The sequence below is a fragment of the Miniopterus schreibersii genome (genome assembly GCF_964146895.1).
Source record: "Miniopterus schreibersii genome assembly, chromosome: 15".
In the NCBI taxonomy this organism is placed as follows: domain Eukaryota; kingdom Metazoa; phylum Chordata; class Mammalia; order Chiroptera; family Miniopteridae; genus Miniopterus; species Miniopterus schreibersii.
In genome coordinates, this window is record NC_138115.1 from 13,224,086 (window position 1) to 13,246,883 (window position 22,798).

The following is a 22,798-nucleotide window of genomic DNA, read 5'->3' on the forward strand; positions in this document are numbered from 1 at the left end:
CTAGCAAACCTCTCCAAGAGGCTGAGTGGGCGCTGGGGCCCACGTGCCCCTCCCAGGCCCCGCACCCTCAGGCGAGCCCTGTGTGGATAAATTCCCACTGAGGCTCAGGGAGAAGCTAGACTTCCCCATGCAAAAAGTCCAGGCTCCCGGTCAAAACAAGTTGCTATAATCTGTGTCCTTTCGGCCAGGGGTTGGAAGAGCTGGGCAGACTCAACCATTTACTCAGAATTACACCATCCAAGAACAACAGGGGAGCTTTCAGGAACAAACATTTTATTTAATAAGTTATGAGATACAATTTACAGTCGGCATTTGATTCCAGTTTCGCTTCCACGGCCCAGTTTACGAGGCCTGTGGGCCTTTCATGTAAGGCTTCTGGTCGCTTGTTTCTAATATTGGGCATTTGCCAACACTGGCCCCCAGCTGCTATCCCTCGGTGAAGATTCCCCACCCCAGCCCCCTGTCCCACCCACAGAGGCACTTTCAACTAGTGCCACTTCCTCAGGATGGAGCAGCAAGTCAGAGGGTCTGCCTGCCCAGACCACACCACACCTGGGCCCTGCAGCCAGCCAGTGTCCCGAACACTTTAACTATTCCGAAGCATGTGTGCATAAAGGTGTCTGCATATTGCTTTCCAAATACCATCTGGATGACACGTGGTCAGGGCCAAATACGCAGCCACCATTGGTTACACAGTTTTTACTATTTCTGCCAAACAGTAAAGGACACCAATGAGCTGCTGTCCTTCCCACACCCTCAGCAAGTCCCTGACTCAGACCAAAGGTCGGCAGGAGTTTCAGTCTTTCCTAGCTGTAATTATTTTCCAGAAAAAGTGACCCCCGAGGCAGACTGGGATGGGTGTGGAGTGTGAAGACTTGTGCTAACACATGGACACCCCTCGGTCACCTTGAACGTGTTGGTGAGGCTCATCACACTGACAAGCGACTGGAGTGTGTGTTAAACACAAGGGCTAGTGTTGGTTAAAAAAGGGATCTTTGGCAAGTGGGGGCTGCTTATCACTGCAGTTTCCTCAGACCGAGACTGAAACGGATTTTAAAAGCAAGAACAAAGACATGGCTGCCAGGATGGTCACAGTTCTGACTCTGCAGGGAAATAATCAGCAGACTGAGGGAGAGGAGGCAGAAAGCCACTCAGGCCAGTCTGCCACCATGTCGTAAACAGGCCACAGAGCAGTGTGGGGTGGGAATGAGTTAAAGCAATGTGTTCACCTAACAGCCTTTTCTTACATACTGTGGGCACTGGGAGGGATGAAGCCAGCTTTAAACCATCTACTTTTCTAAACGACAACCTAAACTAGGTCTCCTCTCCTTCCCTGCCCCGCCTCCCAGCCTGGTTTCATAAATTGGTACCCAGTGTCATTTTTAACACCAGCTTTGCCCATGTTCTTGGTCTGTCTGCAGGGGATGATCTGCGCCACAAGAGGTCAGATTGGCTCAGGCCATTGAACGAGCTTGCATGTCGCAAGAGTCCCCAACACGTCTCTAAAGAGTCAAGTCTAGGATTTCTTTCTGAAGGCACTTTAGAATGGCAATGTTTTCGGGATGGGGTTTCAGACCCACAAACAGGCCGAGGGTTTTGTATAAAATGAGTTACAAACAAGCAACAAAAGCAACCACCAGAAACTCCTCCCAGGATTTGACGAGAACTGTTTTAAGGCACCGTGACATGGAAGGGGCTGCCGGGGATGTGCTCCTCTCCCCACTTCACGGCCAGAACATAATCTCCCTTCTCCTTGACGACGTATGTGACGTTGTATTGCTGGTTGCCCACATGCTTCATGGAGACCTCTTCGCAGGGCGTGGTGGGCCCGTGGACCCCGATCAGCAGCATGTTGGAACCTGGGAGGCAGAGGAAGGTGGTTATTCAGTGAGGATGAATCCCAGAAGGCAGAGGAAGAGAAGGGGAGATGGGAGCCAAAGGATGATACCAGTTACTGTCTGTTGAGCTTCTATGATGATGCTGGGGACCTGAGAAGTGGGAGAGTGTGGTGATTATGAGCAGGACTCCTAGAGCCCAACACTGTAGGTTCAAATCCCTGCCCTGCCACTTCCCAGCTGGGTGACCTTGGACATGGAACTTCACCTCCTGGGTCTTCGCTTCCCCATCTGTAAACAGGGGATGACACTAGCACCTGCCTCACGGGCTCACTGTGAGGAGCATTATATGTGACATCCTTGGCACATAATAAGGGCTATCGATGTAGGTGTAGATTGTTCTGATCTCAGTTATTCTCATAAGAACTTTATGGAAGGTACTATTATCACTCCTATTTTAGAGAAGAAACTGACTTTTAGAAAGAGATTCAGTAATTTTCCCAAGGTCACATGGCATTTAAGGAAGGAAGGGAGGAAGGAAGGAGGGGAGGTGGGAGGGATGAAGGAAGGGAGGGGGGGAGGGAGGAAGGAAGGGGTGAGTGGGTGGTAGAGCCAGCCAGGTTTCCAGCCCAGATGTGCTAGATGCCAGAACCCAGGCAACTAACCACTGATACTTGAGCAAATACCCAAGTTCAAACAGCTATTAAGTTTGAAGCAATTAGTGGCAGAAAAAAAATCAAGAAGGAGGAGAAATATTTAAAAATACTAAGTGCAAAAGAATAGGGCAATAAACACGGTTACTTGCAAATGGTTGTTACATGGGGGGGTGGGCACTGCAGACCAGAGCAGGGAAGACCAGAGTAGATGGTGGGTGCTCAGCTGCCCCCACTCCCACCCTCGAGCAGGACCAGGCTTCCTACCGGCTTTGCTGCAGTCCACCAGGAAGGAGCTCTTCTGGCCCACGAAGGCCTTCAAGAGCCCTGCCCCCTTGGAGGTCACCTTGCTGGCGTCTGAGGATGCCTTGGGGATGGCACTGTAGCAGGTCTCTGTTGAGGACCTGGTCACCGACTCCACCAGGATGGATGAGGTCTCGTTGGCCAAGCCGGGGCTGACCAGACGCTGGCCTAGGACATGAAAGGGAGGGAGGAGGGCATGAATGACCAGGCCAAGTGGGTCTCTCAGCCAGAGAAGGAAAGTGCCCCCGCACCCCAACACCTGGATCCAAAAGCCACCACTTCCCCTTCTCACGCCCAGAATGTCTTCTAATCCCCCTGGGGTCTTGCCCCACGCAACTAGGTTCCAGCTTTCTGGGCAAATGAACGAGTCTGGCCTTGGCTGAGGAGGCCTGGAAATCCCTCCCACATAACCACGTGCCACCTGGCAGAACCCACGTTTCCATCTGTATCAAGCACTCTACGTATAAGCAGTGCAGAGCTTATAGGCATGCGCAGCGTAGATGTCTGAAAGGGTAAACATCAAAATGATTCTCTGCATGGAAGGGGATGATTTTTCTTTTTTCCTTGTTTTAAAAAAATATATCTTTATTGATTTTAGAGAGAGGAAGGGAGAGGGAGAGAGAGAGATAGAAACATCAATGATGAGAGTCATTGATCAGCTCCAGCCCGCAACCTGGGCATGTGCCCTGACAGGGAATCGAACCCCGATCTCCTGGACCCTAGGTCGATGCTCAACTGCTGAGCCACACCTGGCCAGGCTCTTTTTTCCTTTTAAAAAATTTTTTATTGATTGATTTTTAGAGGAAGGGAGAGAGAGAGAAACATCGATTTGTTGCTCCACTTATTTATGTATTCATTGGTTGATTCTTATATGTGCCCTCACCGGGGATCAAACCCGTAATCTTGGTGTATCAGGACAAGGCTCCAACAGAGCTACTCGGCCAGGACGAGACGATGATTTTTCTATCTGAATTTTTAAATTTTCAGCAGTGAACTTATATTGCTTATATGATAGTGAATTAAACAGAGAGAGACACGTGGGAGGAATTTACCACAATACTTATGGTGGTTACCTTGATGGAGGCTGTGAGGTGGTTTTACTGTTTGGTATTTTTCCCAGTGTTCTGAAGGAAGCACATTTTTATAAATTTAATAAAAACTTTTTATTATTTTTAAAGTGAAGGGAAATGATTGAGGGGATTTTTTCCCAGGCCCTGATCTAAACAAATACGTAAGATTTCAAATATGTAAGCATTTCTTTTTTTCTATTAGAGACAGAACCCATCTAACGTGCTTTCTCAACTTCCACACTCTACTTCTACCTACATATTTTGCAAGTTTCAAACATACACCCCCCTCTACCTGTCCTACCATTTCTTTTTCTTTTTTAATTGATTTTTTAGAGAGAAGAAGGGAGAGAGAGAGACATCAATGTGAGGGAGAGACTTCAATCAGTTGCCTCCCGCACATGGCCCGACCGGGTATTGAACCCGCAACCTGGGTATCTGACTGGGAACTGAACCACCACCCCCTGGTGTACTCCAACCAACTGAGCCACACAGGCCAGGGCCCTACCATTTCTTTACAATCAGGATTCAAAGTAGATTCAACATATCTAAAATCATCCACAGTTTCTACTATCAAATAGCTCTGTTGATATTCTGATAAGGGAGCAGAGAATAATATAATATCAAAGGTATTTGGTTACCTGTCACCTTGGCCTTGAAAGGACTGCCCACGATATGATTGGGCCCACCATATTTGACGCCGATTAGGTAGTTTCCAGGAGCCATGGGGGTGTACATGACTTTGTACCCTTCTGGGGTTTCCTGGCAATCCATTTTAACCTTGGATGGGCCTTCGATGGTGACGGATAACGTCCCTGGTCCTGCTCGGGTGGTGTTGATGAAAAATTCAGACTGGGTACCTGGGAGAAAGGAAGCGGGAGTAAATACCATGTTGATGGCTTGGAGGGATGGTGGGGGTAGGGTTTGGGGAGCTCTCCTAGGGGCACTGAAGTAGTGACGGGCACACACAGGATCCCTCAAAGAATGGTCACTTTAGTGGCATGGGAACCCACCAGTACTAGCTTTGAACTCCTGGCACAGGGAGCTGCAGGCCCTGGGGTTGGTAACTCCCTTTCCAAGGCCCAGGCAGGAGTGCGGCTGACATTTCGCCCACCAGCACCCACTGCCTGGACACCCTGTTCTCTCTTCTGGGCATGAGTGGTGGCCGAGGGCGAGAAGCCTGAGGGTCATTGTGAGCCTGAAGTGCTGCTTCAGCCGCCAGGGTCCAGCTCTGCCTCTAGGGGGTGGGGAAGCGTGGGCCCCTCTGACCTTTCCTTCCTCCTTTGGGTGGACTTGGAGAAGCCAAAGAGTCTGAGCGCCCCTCCTTCCTCTACAGGGTCCTTGACCCAGACATCATGCTGGAGACTGGAACAGCCACTAGGATCTGTCACCCGCCCTCGTTTGCAATGAATAATACCAGCAACGAGAGCAGGACCAGCAAAGCAGCTGTGGCTAACTGAGCACCACTGGCAGCATTCAGGCTCTAGAGCCTGCTAACAAAGGACACGGAGGCTCAGGGAGGTTCAGTCCCTGCCAATCAGAGTTACAAAGTGAGAGCTGGGATCTGAACAGTCTGCGCAGCGCCAGAACCCAGGCCCATCTCTTGGCCACTGGGTGGAAGCATGGCGGCCTTAGATGCCCTAACTGCAGCCCCAGGACACCCTACCTCTTACCCAGCCCAGGAGGGCCTCCTGCATAGGCCCCTGTAGGACAGAAGGAAAGCTGGGCAAGAGTGCCAACTGATGACCACGCAGCATTCCTGCCTGAGCCCAACGCCCTGCGAAAGCCCCCACCCCCTCAGGCCCCTTTCCAGTCCTGAGGGGGATGAGCTGGTCCGTGAGGGGCACTTGGAGGCCCAGACACCAGCTGTGTGCCTGCTACAATGTCCTCTATGCGGCATCCCTGGCACAGCAGCCCCACGCAGGGCTGTGCTTTTTCCTGAGCCCTGGACAGGCCCCAGCTGGGAACTATTTTGGTTTAATTATAGCTCCCAGGCCAGAGAAAGAATTATTGTTCTGGTTATCAATAAAACAAAGGAGCTGCTATCATGCAACTCTCAAACACAACCCAGCTGTTTCTGGAAGCTCCCGAGGCTTTGTCCCAGCACCCTGCTCACCCCCATTTCAGCCCTGTATCTAAACTGTGAGCCCCTCGGGCAGCAGCTGCTGCAGCGAGCTGAGTGGGAAGGGCGGTGGTGAAGAGTACCAACAGCACTCCCAGGAAGCAGCTGCAAGGCGACCACGGAAAGACATTTTTAAAGTGGAGATGAGAAGACCTGGCTGCTGTGAAAGAAGCCCCACCCTTTTAACAAGAGGCTCCATTCCTGAGAAAAATCAGTTCCTCCTGACTGTGAGGGCGTGGAAGGCAGGGAAGATGCAGTGGGAAAAGGGAAATAAGGAATTAGAGGAAGAGCTACATGGAACAACCTGCCACGTGGGCTCCCTCACTATTCCCATTTTATAGGAAGGAAGCGAAGGTTCAGTGAGACCAAATAACTCACCCTGAGTCCCGCAGCCAGAGAGTGGCACAACAGGAGTTAAACACGAGGTCTGCTCAACGTGGAGCTGACGCACTTGCCCGAGAGAAGACCGGAGAGAGGATCCACAAACAGGAGTCCCCCTCGCCACTGCCTCCAGCTGGAACCACTGACACCCCAAACATCCTGAGCACCCTGCATGCACAGCTGAGTTCCTAGGAGGGTCATGCGTGTGTAATGCAGCCCTACTCCGTCTTCAAGGTAGGAGAGGAGGGGAGGAGGCTCTCTGTTCATGCACATTGGGGTTCCTGGCACATTTCATCAGGAAAACTGCTCTCTCAGCCCAGAGAGTCTGGAATTCCTTGGTCTAACACCCGACCTCTCGACCCCTCTGCAGCAGAGTCCCACCCCAAATTCTCCACACGCCCCTGCTCCCAAACCTGCAGAATGGACCATTTAAAGCTTGAGCCAAAAGATACAGCAAGTCCACCCATGAAAACACAGGGAAGTTTGCTTTGTCCAGAAGGTCAGGATGCCAGGCCCTCCGGCAGCCGAGCACAGCCACCTTTTCATTCCACGCACACTGCAGCTGTGTAATCTTGCGAAGGATATTTGGGAAAAGGCTTGGGAGCAGGAGGGCTAGAAAAACAAGACGCCTTCCCCTTGACAAGAGCAATATTTACACAGGGTTTGAAACAGGCGTGCTCTGTACCTCTCCCTCCTGGTTGGGAGTCTCCCTGCAAGACCAGCTCCTCTCAGCAGCATCTAGGGCTTGCAAAACACAGCCTGAAACCAGAGTTCCCGAGAAGGCCTGTGAACAGCCAAGAGGAAGCCCAGAGGCCCCAACACAGCAGGTGTGACCCAGCAGGAGGGTGAGGTGGCTGCTGGCAGCTGCAGGAGACCTCAGTGGCTGCTGTGGGTTCTGGTCCAAGGCCTGCTGTGGCTCCAAGTGCCAGGAGGACCCCACCTGAGCTTCGATGGTGGGTGGCTTGCCAGGGGCCAAATGCTTATACGACTGCCTAGGAAACATTCCAGGGCAGCTGGGAGGACAGGGGTCCTGGTTTATGACCACCACCACCACCACCACCACCACCACAAAGTGGGCAGGGTGCAGTCACTGCCCCGGGTGAGCCAGACATTTGGGGAGGCAGCAAAACTTAGGGGTGAAAGGTATAGGCTCTAAGGTGTGGAACCTGGGCTGATGCCTGGTTCTGCCCTCTCCAGCTAAGTAAGCTTTGGGGAGTGACTCAATCTTTCAAGTCTCACTTTCCTCATCTGTAAAATGGACATTGCTTAGGGTGAAACCATACTATGCCTTTTACAAAGGACAAGCTGCTGGACCAGAGTTCAGTGTGGAGCCAGATGGGCCTGAGGAGTCTGGAAGCACGCCACCCCCAATGGGTGGTTCTGCTGGGCCACTGTCTGGCCAGAGTCCCAGATGGAACATCAGCAGGTCAAGTCACTCCTGCACCTGGGGAGGGCACCTGGGCCACTTAGGACACTCACACCCCAGGTAACCATGGCCACTCATGCCTCTGCCATGGGGAGGTGGGTCTGCTTTGTCCACTCACTGCACTGGGGAGACTAAGAGCAGTGTACACACACAAGGGGCTCAAGAAACTGGGATTGGGCAGCCTTCCTGGGGGCCAAAGCAACACCCACATGCAAACTGTGTCCCAGGTAGCCGGTGCCTGTGGCCTTTCCCTGCAGAGAAGCATAACTGGATAAGCTCCCTGGAACTCTCTATAATGGTGACACACTGGACACCCACCTCTAGGTTCACTGTCTGAACACCAACTGCAGCCATTACAAGGGGGAGATCTGTATGTTTTGACATGGAAAATTCTTTAAGATGTCAAGTGAAGCCCAGCTGGGCGTGGCTCAGCAGTTGAGCATCAACCTAGGATCCAGGTGATCAGGGTTCAATTCCCAGTCAGGGCACATTCCCAGGTTGCGGGCTCGATCCCCAGTTGGGGGCGTGCAGGAGGCACTCAATCAATGACTCTCTCATCACTGATGTTTCTCTCTCTCTCTCTCTCTCTCTCTCTCTCTCTCTCTCTCTCTCTCCTTTCCTCTCTCTGAAATAATAAAGATATATTTAAAAAAAAAAAAGTCAAGTGAAAATAGCAAACTGTACAACAATATGGACATTAAGATTATTTCTGTATTAAGACACAGTATATGTCTACCTTTCTAGTGAACCGACTGGCTAAGCAACCAAGCGGCCAAGAATGAAGACTGACAGAGACAGTCCCAAGGGCCTCCCCTGAACTGTTAGCCGTGTTTGCTCCTGGACCAGGAGGGAGGAAGGAGATGCAGAGACGGAATGCGTTTCACCTTATATACTTCCTCGCTGCCTAAATTTTTCATAATCAAACCTGTCCCATCTGTACAAAGGTTAAAAATAAATTGTAATGAGTCCAAAAATGCCAGAATTCTTCAACTGTTTCAGTCTTTTCTCCTCCGTCATTAGGATCAGAGAATAAAAAGAGGAGATAGACCGTGACAGGTCTTACTGCCAATTCAATGTGTTTCTGGGAGCCTGGGGACCACTAAAGGCACTAACAGGTAGCGGACCTCCCAGGAGGCCTGTTACATGCATCATGAATTTTGTGCAGGCAAAGAAACCCTCAAAATGAATGGAGCTGTGCCCTACTCCTATCAGCATCAGCATCCTGGCCCTACAGTCAAGGAACTTGGCAAAGAAAGCCAGCTGAAGCACGACAAACAGTAACGAGGTACGACAGCCTCCGAAGTGTGCCTATCCCAGTGTCCCCGGGGACAGCGCGAACAAGGCTTGGAGACTGCCATCTGGCTCTGTCCCCGGAGCCGGCTCGTTAAAGACCAGGGAGAAGCAGTACGTTACCTGTGGTGCCCCCCTCAAGTCCTGTGCCGTAGGCCGACACCAGGGCCGGGTTCCCCGCTTGTCCGGGCTCCCCGACGCGCACTTTGAAGGGACTTCCAACCACGTGGCTCCCATTGAACTTGACATCGATCGTGTGGACGCCGTTCTCGTGGGGGATGAAGCGAACAGCGTACTTATCTACGAGAGTGAGCAGAAGCACAGGGTAAAAGCGGGCGGATGGACACCCCTGAGTTAAGCGAGGACAAAGGACAGGAAGCCAACCTGACGCGGCCAATTTTAAATCTTTAATGCGACAACGGTTCTACTGAAAGCCCGGCAGGTTGGATTTCAAAACCAGATGGGCCTATCCGTGTGTCCTCAGTCAGCCCTTTGGGAAATGCATCCAAATCGCAGGTTGTTTAATCCTCTGTGGTCTCTGCCTCAGAAGAACACTTCCTTTATGGAAAGCTCACTTCTTGCAAAGTTTCTCCACTTGGCCCCTTGGGGAAAAAGTGGCTCCAACTGGGGTTAATGCTCCTGAGTTAAGCTCCAGGCTAGCAACTGCCCCCAGGGTAACAGCCAGGTTTTTCACTGAGTTTGGGCCACAGCATGTGGCAAGATAACTGTTAACTGACATGGACACATCCATCTGTCCTGCACCACCTGCCCGCTCTTCCTCCTTGAAGCACTCGCTGGGATGCAGGCAGCCTGCTCTTCTCCCTCCCTACTCACCCTTTACCCCTTCAGAATTTCTGCCCCCTAAAGCTCTACCCAAACCCTCGTCCCTTCTCCCCTGGTACTCTCTCCAGAGGTGAACATCTACGGGCAACCGCCCACCCACACCTTTCAACACTGCACTTCCCAAGAGCCGCTACCTGGGTACCCACCCCTCCTCTCTTAAAGCCTGTGTGCTTCACAGGAAGGGGACCCCGCCCCCACGCCAGGTATGGCCCGATTGGACCAAGCTACAGGGGAGAGGGGGGCGAGATCCCTCTTTCCCCAAGTCATCCATCAGCACATGGCACTTAGCCACTGAAAGTGGCTTGGGAACAGGCATGGGTGTGCAGTGTGCCGTGAGATAAGAGGGAAGTTTGCTGGAGACCTCTGGAAAAGGAGTATCTTAGGCTTCTGAGAAAGATTCTTCAGGAGAGACGTCTCTCTTGATTGGTGTGGTGTGAAGATGGGAAATCTGGGGTTGCGGCAACCATCTTGTCACCAAGAACGCCAGTCTCAGAGTGAGGCCCACAAAGCAGAAGAAAGAGCGGAGATATTTGGGGTCTTGGAGGACATCGCTGAATGGCTGAATTAAATTGTTGCTGAAGCTCACCTTAGAACCTGAATTTTCCAGTTATGGGAATTAACAGGCCCCTTTATTGTGTGTTGGCTTAAGTTGGGTGTTAATTTGCAACCAACAGCACCCTAACTGTGGCATGCTGGCGGTCTCAGATACCAAACTTCACTTGTTTGCTAAATCCCAATGGCTCTAGAGATCTATTAAACATCCTTACTTGGATATCTGGGGGACACTGCAAAACTTCTCAGAAGGCCTTATAAAGTGCCTTTAGGGTCTTGACCAGTTCTCACCCAGGCATGTCTGGCTGTCCCTAGTTTTGCTAACTTAATCAACATCTTTCTACCCAAGCACCAAGCTACATGTAACCTTTCTGAATTCACTTGCATTCCCTATGGCCATCTGGTCACCAAGTGTTATAGTTCTCTGGCTTCAAGTCCCCCCTTCTCTGTTTCCAACACTGCTGATTCATGTTATTTTCTGAAATGGACCACTCTGGGAGCATCGGCTTGCCACTCTGCCTTTCAGATACTCCAACACATCCTTTATGACATGGTCAGACTTAAACCAAACCAAGATCTGATCAGGGCACCTACCCCCACATTTATGCCTTCTGAGGCTCCTCACTTCCCTTTCCTTTTCTGCCCAGCTGGAGAAAGACATCTAAATGCTAACGTGGGTCCTTGATCTCTGCCTTCTGTACACACAGCAGGGCACACAGCAAATGCCCAATAAGGGCAGTGATCCGAGGGCTCTTCCTCTTGCATTAGGGCCCACAGTCAATTCACTTCCTCTGAGAAGCCCCCCTGACCTTGCCAAGGCCCAAACCATTTCCTTTCCTGCTCTAACCAATTTTACCAATTGGCTCTCAATCCTCCTGTGGTATCGGTGATCACACAGGGTCCTCACCAGTGTTCTGCAGGCTTGTGGCCAGGTCCTTACTTGACTCTGGGCTCCTCTTTAAGGGCAGGAATCACGTCTCACTCAGCCTTACCTTCCTGCCACGTCTCTGACACTAAATGTTCACTGACAAAATGTCTCATTAAAGTTGATTGAAATCAGAATTCCATACATCAAGGCAGCAGGCAAGAAAATCTTATGCCATTAAGCATCCTGGGCCTCCTAGGAAGCATCCTGGAGACCCAGATTCTCTTTTAAATTTAAAGATGAACATCAATTAAACTTCCCTTACCGTGAAGTCAGGTCAGAGTGTACTTATTCATAAGTTCAACAATATAATAAAATCTGTAAGATTTTGTTAAAATATGACAGAAAATCACAATGACTAATGTGAAAGGAATCTGAAAAACAGAAAACAAAGCAGTATTTGGGAAAAAAAGAAAAAAGAGTGAGGGGAAGGAACAGGAACAAAAATAAGAGAAAAAGAGAGGATATTAAATCTCTCAAAGTATCTCCCTGTCTGTCCCTGGCAATGTTTATACCCTAATCTACAAACAATGTCTGGCAATAACAGCAAAGGGAATTGGAGGGCTCCCTGGCCGTGGTGAGGCCGGCGGTCCTGTCAGGGTGCACGCTGGCAGACACGTTCCCGGGGAGGCGGTGGTGCCGGAACCGCAGAGCCTGCCTCCTGCTTACCTGGCTCCAGCTCCGACACATGGCATTCCTCCACGGCTCCGGAGGGGCTGTGCACCTTTGCATCAATCTTTCCTTTTGCTCCATTCAGCCTTATAGCAAAGGAGGCTGGCTGGTTAACCTTTAATCCCGATTCCTGAGAATTTAATACATTAGACAAGGTTACGGTTCTCGGCGTTCCTGCTCAGTAGCACACGCTGACCCGACCTGGGACTCCGGGAACAGTGCTCATGCAAATAAGCCCAGCATGTTTAACCCCATCCAACAACAGAAGCAGGTGGGTCATTTCACATTTCCAGTATTAAATATAAGAAAGCAGAGACACATATCTGCACGGTCTTGTGCCCAAACCATCTTGATTCAGGCTGGAAGAGGTTACAGGGTTTGGAGACTCAAGACATCCCAATCAATAGGACTATTGTTTCAGCAGCCTAAACAGGTCATCAAAAAAATAAAAATAAGGGCCCTGCCCAGCCGGTGTGGCTCAGTGGTTGAGTGTCAACCCATGAACCAAGAGGTCACCAGTTCAATTCCCGGTCAGGGCACATGCCCAGGTTGCAGGCTCGATCCCCAGCAGGGGGCGTGCAGGAATCAACCAATCGATGTTTCTCTCTCATTGATGTTTCTATCTCTCTATCCCTCTTCCTTCCTCTCTCTAAAAAAAAAATTAAAAAAAAAAATCAATAAAAATATATTAAAAATAAATAAATAAATTAGGGCCCCCCCTTTAGGAGGAGACTGGCAGCTGATAAAACCATGCACTCAGTAACATGAACAAAGTTTCATATCTGCTATTTTTTACCTGGAAGGTAGGAATGGAGAGAACTTTTAATAAACGTGTAAAGGGATACACGTGCATGGAAAGCAGTCAGTACTGCACCGTGGTTACGAATCAGCAGGCCCTGGGCCACTCCCATTTCCCAGCTATATAACTAAGCTACTGTTTAACCTTGATCAGCCTCAGTCTCCTCATGTGTAAACTGTGTGTAATAACTGAGTCTATCTCAGAGAGCTGCTGTGAGGATGGAATGAAGTTATGCGCTCAAAGCACTCAGCACAGTGCTTGGCCCATACATAGGAAGGCTCAAAAATGTCAGCTTATTGTTAACTGTTAATATGCATTTTGAAGTTGTCTGTACCCCTAAAAAACAGAGAGAGAGAAGTATAACTTTTGCTAGTCACTGGATCAGTTTCACTCTCTACATTTTGTCTCGGAAACTATAGCCTCTCTGGGAAGAAGGGATTAGAAGCTTAGGTGTTTAAGATATTTTCAGGTCAGCCAATCCTGAACAGCAACATTTTACAAGTCAGCAGTTTTGATGTAAACTTGGTTGGACAGCCACTGCTCAGATGACTCTAAAACAGCAGGGTTCACACTTAATGTGCAATCAAAGCACCCAGGGGTCCTGTTAACATGCACATTCTGATCCAGAGGGTGTAGGGTGGGGCCTGGGGTTCTAGTTAGTTCCCAGGCGATGCCGAGGCTGCTGGTCCAAGGCCCACATCTCAGAAGCGAGGCACTAAAGCTGGACTGCCCAATTCAGCATTCACTGGCCACATGTGGCTTTATCACTGCATACTTAAATTTAAATAAATTAAAATTAAATAATTAAAATTCAGTTCCTCAGTTACACTAGCCACATTTCAAAGAGAAGATGTGGGGCATTTCCATTGTTGCAGAACATCCTATTAGACTGCACAACCCTAGAGGTCATAGACTGGGGTTACAGACCAAACTCAAAATTAAGTTGTCTTTGATCACCAGATCGGCCCCATCCCTCCACCCACTTCTCCACAAAATGCCAGCCGACTCCAATTTTCTAAAAAGCCTCAAAAGCAAGACAAAACAATATGTGCCTCTCTTTCCTAACCAGCACCAGATGTTGCTGTGCAGGCCTCCAGCAAATCTCCAATAAATAATTTACATATCGCTCGGCATCAAGTGACCCGAGGAAGAACAGGGGACGAAGCTGACACACACGTCGCTCCTGCTAGCCGGTCATACAGCCTGCTGCATACTTATTTAAATATTTACGACCAAACTGCGATGAGAGGACTCCACAGAAAAGTTCGCTGGAGAGGATTTCCACAAACCAGCTCCCTTTGACAGAACCAGTTACATTACCTGAATCCGCTTGCCGCTAAACCCTCAAGAGGGAGATAAACACCTCGGAAGATCCAAAAGAAATCTTCGAGATGCATGAAGGCAACTCTCTGCCCTCAACAAATGCTGGGTTTATCTCCCTCCTTAGGCTTTAGATAAGTCGGCCACACAAGGAACTTCTGTTAAGAAGCCTTTAAATGAAACACAAGAAAAACATCTGCACCACGGCGACCAGCTGGCACCCTGGTACTCTCCAGATGAGGCCTCTTCAATCTGTGGACCGTGATCCTGGCTGGGGTTCTGTCTGGGTCCTCATGTCTGGAATGACTAGCGGTACCAGTTCCCCTCAGGGAGAGGTTAACATCTCAAATGTAAACCAAGTGTAGGAACTGGATCACCCATCTGAGGTACGAGACTGGGTTTCAGTCAATCCAGGATTTTTAAGACCTAGGGGGAGGGAGGTTGAAGGCTATTTAGAAAGCCCTTTAACCAGATATCATACTTTTGAGAGATTCTGGTGCTTTTCCACAACTGAATTGCCACTTCTGCTTCAGACATCTAATTATTTTTCAGTGTCCTGAGCAAAGGCTCAAAGGCATCCCACAATGGTTCTTAGTTTGGCTGAAGGCTCCAATGCAAACTTGAGTTCAGTCCTGTTTAAGATAGGAGGTAAAGCTGCATTTCCTGGCACTGCAATAGGTTGGACTATGCAGCCACTTGCCACAATGCCAAGGTGGGGATTAAGGAGACCACAGTTAAGACCACTTGTTCTGGAGCCACAAAGAACTCACTCTGCCTCATACTAGCTGGTTTCTAGTAGCCATAAGCTCCCTGTACCTCAGTTTTTCCATCTTTAAAATGGGGTCAAGAGAAAACCTAATCACCAGGCAAGGTGAGTTGCAAAGATTTAATGAAGTAAAACTGATAAAGTTCTTAGCAAAGTGCCTTACGCACTTATTATAAATAAATCATAATAAAACAAAACACAACTGACTTCCTGGAGGAAAAAGAAGTCAATAATTGCAGGCTAAACATCACTGGCTGTTAGTTTTGTGTTTTGTTTTGAAAGCTCTCCCTAGCCCTTAACTAATTATTAACAGGTCTCCTTTGTTTCTCTTGAATAAATATTTAAAAAACCAACTTGTCCCCAAACACTGAGGTGTTTTATTGACTGTGGCTCTGTTTTGCTCCCCAACTGTCTCCTGTCCTGTGTGGGGAGCTGACCCTGCCAAGGGAACACTTCCCTACAATGGGCAACATCTGTGGTCAACATGGGCTGGGACCCTCAGCCCTGAAGGAGATTGAAGCGGCCTCAGGAGTCCAGGGTCTCACTGGTTGCCGTGTGGCTAAGGAGATGGATGCTTCCTTGCGTCTCACCTGAAGGCTCATAACAGTGAGGCGGCGGGCGTCGTCAGAGGGGGCGATGACCGGCACCAGGTAGGGGCTTTCAGGGATGTGTTCATCATTAAACTTGATAGACACCTCGTAGTTACCTGTGGGGACAAGAAAGTGGTTCCAGTGAGGCCTGCTGCTTCTTTACCTAGGGTGAAAATGCCTTCCGAGAGCCCTCGCCCTCCTCTCCATGGCCATGGCTGATCGGTTAAGGGCCAGTTGCCTGGCTCAGGCTGGGCCAATATGACTTTCTTAGTTGGGCAAAGGTAGCAATTCTTAGCATGGGTCCACAGGGTCCCTCAAAGGGCCTCTGTATAAAACTCAGGAGATCCATGAAGCTTGAGAGAAAAATTATATCTTGGCTTTCACTAAAGCTCTAGCTGAAATTCAGCATTTCCTTTCTTTAGAAATGTAGACGAGAAACCACAGCACATTAAAAGTACTTGTGCCCAGCCAGCATGGCTCAGGGACTGAGCATCAACCTATGATCCAGGAGATCGGGGTTTGATTCCTGGTCAGGGCACATGCCCGGGTTGTGGGCTTGATCCCCAGCAGGGGGCGTGCAGGAGGCAGCCGATCAATGACTCTCATCATTGATGTTTCTGTCTCTCTCTCCCTCTCCCTTCCTCTCTCTGAAATCAATAAAGACATATTTAAAAATAAACAAATAATAAAAGTACTTGTGACTTTGTTACCAACAAAGTTCATCGATATTTTCGTATCATTTTACACTTTTACATATACCTTGACATGTCATTTATACTCAGTTATTTTGAAATTAAGGTAGTTAACAGGCCATTACCCAATTTTAGACTTACTGTATTGATGAAGATGTGCACACCTTAGTATGTGATACTGATAATTACATTTTAATATAGTTGATTTCTTTTATAATCCAATGTAATTTATATTATGTATTTCAAACATTATCCTGAGGCGGGTCCCCAAAGGCTTTAGATGCCAAAGGGGTTCATGGTATAAAGCGTTAAGGACCCCTGCTGAAGGGAGTGCAGGTGCTGGTTATATAAAGCCCCTCTTTTGGAGCAGCCACACGAGCCAGTGGCTGAGGATGGGCACAGAGGCTGGTCAGTGGAAAGAATGAAGCAAATGAATGAAGCACGAAGCAGACAGGCTAACAGAGAAAAACAGGAGACAGTGAGAACTAGAATTCCTGCCCTTAGAGGACTGGCTGCATCTCTTGCCACTGGATTTCCAGGCAGTGCTTCATGTGCCCATAGAGATAAACTCCTTTTACTTGAGCTAGCTCAGTGGGTTTCTGTTCCTCATGACCGAACCACCTCAAAGAAAATGTCTTAAGTTGGTTCTTGAATACATACCAGGCTCTTGGGCAATATAAGACACACCGCATGACCCGTTTTTATGGTCATCAAATGTAATCTCGGCCTTACTGGGGCCTTCAACAGCGATGGACAGGCCCCCGGCGCCTGCTTCCCGGGTCCAGATGCTGAACTCGGCTGAGACAAAGAAACACCTGGTTAGTGCCTGAGCCTGGCAGAGGTCCCTCTTCTCACCCAAACCCGCAGTGCTTGGTTACTTTTATTGACAGGCCTTTTCTTTCCACAACCCCAGCAGAACCCAAGCAAAGGCTCTGCTGATGTTTCCTAGGTACCGTCCATGACACCACTAAGTTCATGAGCCACTGGGCATCTCTGAACATACCCAAACCAAGCTAAAAAAAGGTGAGAATGTTTAGTTTTGTTCCCACAGGCCTCCCAACCAGCAACCACCACTCGAAGGGCGCTTCACAATGGGTTTTGTTGAAATCTAATGTGTTCCACAGAACATCGGCCCTGCGAGATTACTCTGTCCCCCTTCTCCAAGGCTCACCACACACAGTAACTATTCCAAGGAGTCCCTCAGTAAGAAACTTGTTTAGTTAGCATTGGGTAAACGAGCAATAGCTGAATGAACTTAGCCAGAGAAGTCTTGTTTTAAAGAATGCCCCTTAATACCACCCATCAGAATCTCGCACACACAGCCTTCTCTTGAGAACAGGGCGAGGAGGGCAGGGTGCTCGCGCCCCAGGCTGAGCTCTGCCTCCTCTCAAGTGCAAAGCCTGCCCCCGCTCACCTGGGACTCCTGCTTCTCCCCTCTCCAGGCCGGGGCCTCCTGCCCGCACCTTGTGGGCGCCGCCCTCACCCAGGGGCCCCACGGTGAACTGGAAGGGGCTGCCGGTCACATGCTGGCCGCGGTACTTGACGCTGACCGTGTGCACGCCCATCTCCTGGGGCACAAAGCGAACGCAGTGCGAGTTCTTCCCCACGGGCACAATCTCTGCCTCGGTCACGCGGCCGGAGGGGCTGGTGACGTGGGCCGACATGTCACTGCTGTCAATTTCTGAAAGGGAGTGAAAGGTTGGGGGAAGGAGAGAGGGTTGACGTGAGCTCCCGAGGCAGTACAGGGTGTGCAAGGCAAGCAGCAGAGGGCAAGCGGGTGCAGCTCGGGGTGTCGGGTGCTCAGTCTGGACACCTGCCCTCCTGTCTCCCTCAGATCCCTGGGTGGCTGTGGCAGCATGGAAAGAGCTAGGCCCTTGCAGCCACTAGTGCAAAGAACATTCTAGGGACACTGATAATTCTTGCTTCACCGAGTACTTGTACAGCCTTCCTGGCTGGGGCTGAGTTAATTCCACACATCAGTTTCAAACAGGAGCCGGAGCTGATAGCTACTGCACATAAATATAAAAACTATGATAGCTCAGATGTTTCTAAGCCAAAGGTGACATGTGGCCATTGTCATGCTCATAGGGGCTCTTTTCCATAGGCAGGTTAGGGCAGAAAACACAAGAGTTGTCATTCCCTACTGTCAAGAAGGCTTGGCAATTCTTCTAGTTAACAAGACAAAGGCATTTAGAGAAACAGGTGAACACACGCCAGTCCCAACAGCAAACGGGAAACCATGTGCGAGCAAAGCTTGGAGCGAGCCCACACCAGGAAGCAGGCCACGTCTCCTCCGCCCGAGGTGCTCGTGCCATGCCAAGGGCTGTGCCTGCACTGACGGAGTGGACACAGGCACGCCACATGCTGGGGACCAAGTAATGCCATCACCTAAAGCGACATGAAACTGCACCCTCCAGCCCTACAGGATCTGGGCTGAGCAGCACATGACTTTGAGCCCTGAGGACAGAGAAAGGAAAGGAAGGGAGGTTGAGGACAGGGCCACTCCACATGGCTTGGGTCCAAGGACATCTGGAAGCTGGTAAGTCATCCTCCATTCTAACTGATAAGAGAGAATCATTTAGGTAACGAGGGGAAAAGTGAGTCTCACCCAGTCATCTGGTACCAAGTAGCTGGAAAGGGTAAAAAGGAGTCAAGAGCCAGAAAAGACTAAAGAGGAAAAGTAACTGTCCACATCACACAAATAAAGACACAAAGAGGCAAAGGGAACAGAACAGGTAATTTGCAAAATGAGATGTGGAAAGCAAAAGAGAAGCCCCTGTCACTAGTGACCAGAGAAATAAAATTGAAAACTGGAAACCGTATTTTTCCATCAGATGGGTCAAAGTGAGAGTGATAAACAGTGCCCAGTGCTGGTGGAGAAACAGAGAAACGGGCACCAACTCATGTTCTGGAGGGCAGGCTGCCAAGGCATGGCAGCCCCTGAACTCACCGGCCCAGCAGCCCCACTGCGACGTCACAACAGCCTGGGCGCAGTGGCCAGTGTCACAGAGCAGACTATGGGAGTGGAGGGAGGGAAGCGAGTGCGTGTGAAATGAGAAAACCCAACGAAAGGTGGGACATCCAGACACAAAATGGAATCCTGTGTATTCATTAAAAAGAAACTTTATGGCCCTGGCCAGTGTGGCTCAGTTGGTTGGAGTGCCATCGTGTACACAAAAAGGTCACTGGTCCGATTCCTGGTCAAGGCACATACCTAGGCTGATCCCTGGTCGGGGCGCATACCAGAGGCAACTGGTCGATGTTTCTCTCTCTCTCCCTTCTTCTCTGTCTCTAAAATCAATAAGCATGTTAAAAAAAAAAAAAAAGAAACTTTATGGTTACAATCCAGACAGCTCTTTTAAAGTGATCCTGACTGGACACCACAGAGGCCTTTACCACATTCATACACAACTGACGTTGTGTCTCCAACACACCAAAAATTTGAAGAACCCATCAAATATTGCTCAGAGGGCAGAACAAATAGATACACGACATGTTAGGAAAGACAGGAAAAGAGCCCGCTCTCCAGACCAGAACATGAGCGTCATCTGAAGACCAGATTTTCCATCTCACAGAATCTGGGCAACTAACTGCACAGCACATGCCAGCTTCTGGGCAGAGGAGCCTCAGAACCTCCACTCACACAGCGACCCCTCTTTTGAAGGATTTTTTTACAGAAAGAACCTGGGCCACATTTCAGAAAGACTATGGCAGTTTACTGACTAATTTGGCCCCATGGGGAACAATTTATGGCCGAAGGGCCAGATGTGCCCTGCAGCACAGCCCTCATTCTGATTCTAGGAATGAAAGAGATGAATGAGAATTAGAAGGCTGCTGCTGGCCTGACATCTCTTTAATACGTCCAGACACTGGCACCAGCAGGGCCAGATCTCTCACTGAGATTACTCTATTCCACAAATACTAAATTAAAATCTAAGAGCTTATCTATTTCCACCCCCACCCTCCCACCATGTGATACAACAAAGCTATTTTCATTTGGAAGAAGAAAAACATAGCAGGTAAGCAGATTTATTTTTCCTGAATGAGTCTCTGTGAAAATAAGTATTAAAAACATTAATTTAAAATTTTAAAAATAAAATAAGTCACCCATACTGGACTTGGATGGTATGTTCTGGGCCATGCCTGGACTTGGTTTCCAATAGCAACCACTGCCCTGACCCATGGGCCCCTTGTGCTCACCTGGGATTTTCAGGTTCAGGTCACAGATGCTCCCGACAGTGGCCACAGATGGGGCTCGACTGGTACGGGTGATGCTTTCCTTGACTCTCCCCTCCCCACTGATCTTCACAGTAAACGGGCTCCCTGCAAAAACCAAGAAGGCCCCCATGAGCAACCCAGAGCCCAAGGCACAGTCCTTATAGAAAACCCAAGCAGCAGGCAGAGAGGGCAGAGGGGACCACACATACCAGGCACATGTTCATCAGCGAATTTGGTGGAGACAATGTAAACCCCAGGCACAGTGGGGAAGTAGGAGACCTTACAGGTGCCATCTTCCAGGTCCTCGGTCTGGATATCTACTTTGCTGGGGCCTTCCACCGCCAGGGATATGCCACCATAACCTGCAACACAGTAGCCGGGGCTGTTTTGACAACAACTCATTTGGAAGGGGGAGTTCAATACATACAGAAAGGAAATCTGACCCTGGAAATTCATACTGTTATTCCCAGAGAGCAAAAAGAAAGTAACTGTGATCCCTGATGGAGAGAGCCCCAGGCAGAGGAGCAGGTTAAAGGCTCTGAGAAGTCCTGTAGTAAAATAACCTGCTGAACATGACTATGACCACAGAACCCTTTTCTTGAGGATATCTACTACTATCCCACGGAGCACCTGTCCTGCAGAACCCACTGGGGCAAACACTCTGCCCACATGCCTCCAAGAACAGCATGCACTGCCTCTTGGGTTCATCGCCAGCTATAGGCCTGAAAATCTGAATTGTTAAGCTGCTCTGGACCTCTAGCCAGGGGACCACTAAGACAGCAGATATGAATGTTTAACAAGAGGAGTAAACAGGGAGCATCAGCACATCATGACCAGGATCTGTCCAACCCTTTCCCCTGGGACTATGACTTTGTCTAGAGGTCACCAATATGGTCATCACTCAAGAAGGCGAAAGATGAAGACACTGGATGTGGCATAGGTTGGGGAGGCCCAGACTAATTCAAACCATCGCAAAGAGGAAACAGGAAGAGTCCTCATTTCCACGAAAGCACTGTGAGCAGAACACGGTCTTGGCCAGCTGGCCCAACAGCCTTGCTTGGGATAAGCCCAAGAGACCCTGGGAAGCTGAGAGCAATGTTGGGAGTACAGATAACGAGAGAAAGAAATCTGTGAGTTGTAGTGGCCCTGGGTTCAAATGCCAGAAGCAGAAGGCTGTTAACCCCTGTAAGCCTCCAGTTCTTCATCTAGAAAACAAAGAAAATATCTACTTTGCCAGTGGTCATCGGGTTTATATGATAATGCAGTTATAAGGACAGACAGCTTAAAGGATGCTCGGAAAGAAAAGGGAGTTGGTAGGATGAAAACATGAAGCAGCCTGAGCAAAAAAGCAGCTCAACCCCGCAAGCCCTGGGTCTTTCCCTGGGTCCACCCCACAGACCTGCATCCCTCGTGTCCACGATGAACTCAGACATCTCAAACGTCCGGCCTTCTGACAGGCCTCGGCCGTAGACTTTGGCTCTTCGGGCATCACCGATCTCGGACTGGACCACCATGATGGACACGGGACTGTTGGCCACATGGTTGCCGTTCTTCTTGATGCTGACCAGATGTTCGCCCACCTCCCGGGGGATGAAGGAGATGCCTGGACCGGGGCACACATTAGGGTTTGTAAGAGGTGGAGGAAAGGGGATAAGAGGTGGGAGAAAGGGGAGATAGGAGAGGAACTGGGAGGAAGACACACTTGCAGGAATGGAAATATGACTCCCTGACTTTCTGGCAACCCCAGAGTGTCCATGAGGGTGGTCAATCTGGCAACACGGAAATGCACTGAACTTTTATCACGCGTGTGACACAGAAGGTTTATCACATCACACTCCAAGGTGTTACCTATTCTCCAATAAAGGACCAAAGGAATCCTCAGCTCCCACCCAGTGTCCCAGCTCCATCCAGGAAGGCCGCCTGGGCTCACCGATGTGATTGTTGGGCAGCCGCTTCAGGAGACAGGGCTCGTCACGGCCAGACGGGGCCTTAATGCTGGCCGTCAGGGTGCTGAGGTCGGTCTCGCTGATGTCGAGCAGGAAGTCGGCGGCAGAGCCCAACTTCACCTGAGAGCACCGTCTGCTGTCATCTGGGAAACACCCCCCAACCATGGCTCCTGTCACATGTGGTCACCCAGCTCTCTGGAGCTTTCACCCCACATGCTGCTTACCAGTGAACAGCCAGAATTAACTACCCAAAGTCAACTGAAAAAACACACCTAGTGGACCTAACCAACAATGAATGACTTCTACGTATGCCTGGGGAAGGGGAAGACCAGATGCTGGCAGGAACTGGAGCCTTGAGTCCTCAAGGACAACTTTTTAAAGGAGTCTTTGCCTGTGAA

General features: G+C 49.7%; 1 protein-coding gene across 2 annotated transcripts in view; it reads right to left on the reverse strand.

Annotated features, from left to right (window-relative positions):
- Positions 1-252: 252 nt before the first annotated feature.
- Positions 253-22,798, reverse strand: part of FLNB (filamin B) — a 128,917-nt gene continuing 106,371 nt past the window's right edge. For both annotated transcript variants that reach the window (XM_081159520.1, XM_081159521.1), the window contains 12 exons: positions 22,385-22,543; positions 21,854-22,057; positions 20,664-20,816; positions 20,437-20,559; positions 17,651-17,917; positions 16,897-17,034; positions 15,545-15,660; positions 12,067-12,199; positions 9,201-9,377; positions 4,500-4,718; positions 2,756-2,959; positions 253-1,859 (listed from right to left, as the gene is read on the reverse strand). In XM_081159520.1, coding sequence (XP_081015646.1) covers positions 1,672-1,859; positions 2,756-2,959; positions 4,500-4,718; positions 9,201-9,377; positions 12,067-12,199; positions 15,545-15,660; positions 16,897-17,034; positions 17,651-17,917; positions 20,437-20,559; positions 20,664-20,816; positions 21,854-22,057; positions 22,385-22,543 — 2,081 coding nt within the window. In that variant the 3' untranslated portion in view covers positions 253-1,671. The remainder of the gene's footprint in view (positions 1,860-2,755; positions 2,960-4,499; positions 4,719-9,200; positions 9,378-12,066; positions 12,200-15,544; positions 15,661-16,896; positions 17,035-17,650; positions 17,918-20,436; positions 20,560-20,663; positions 20,817-21,853; positions 22,058-22,384; positions 22,544-22,798) is intronic.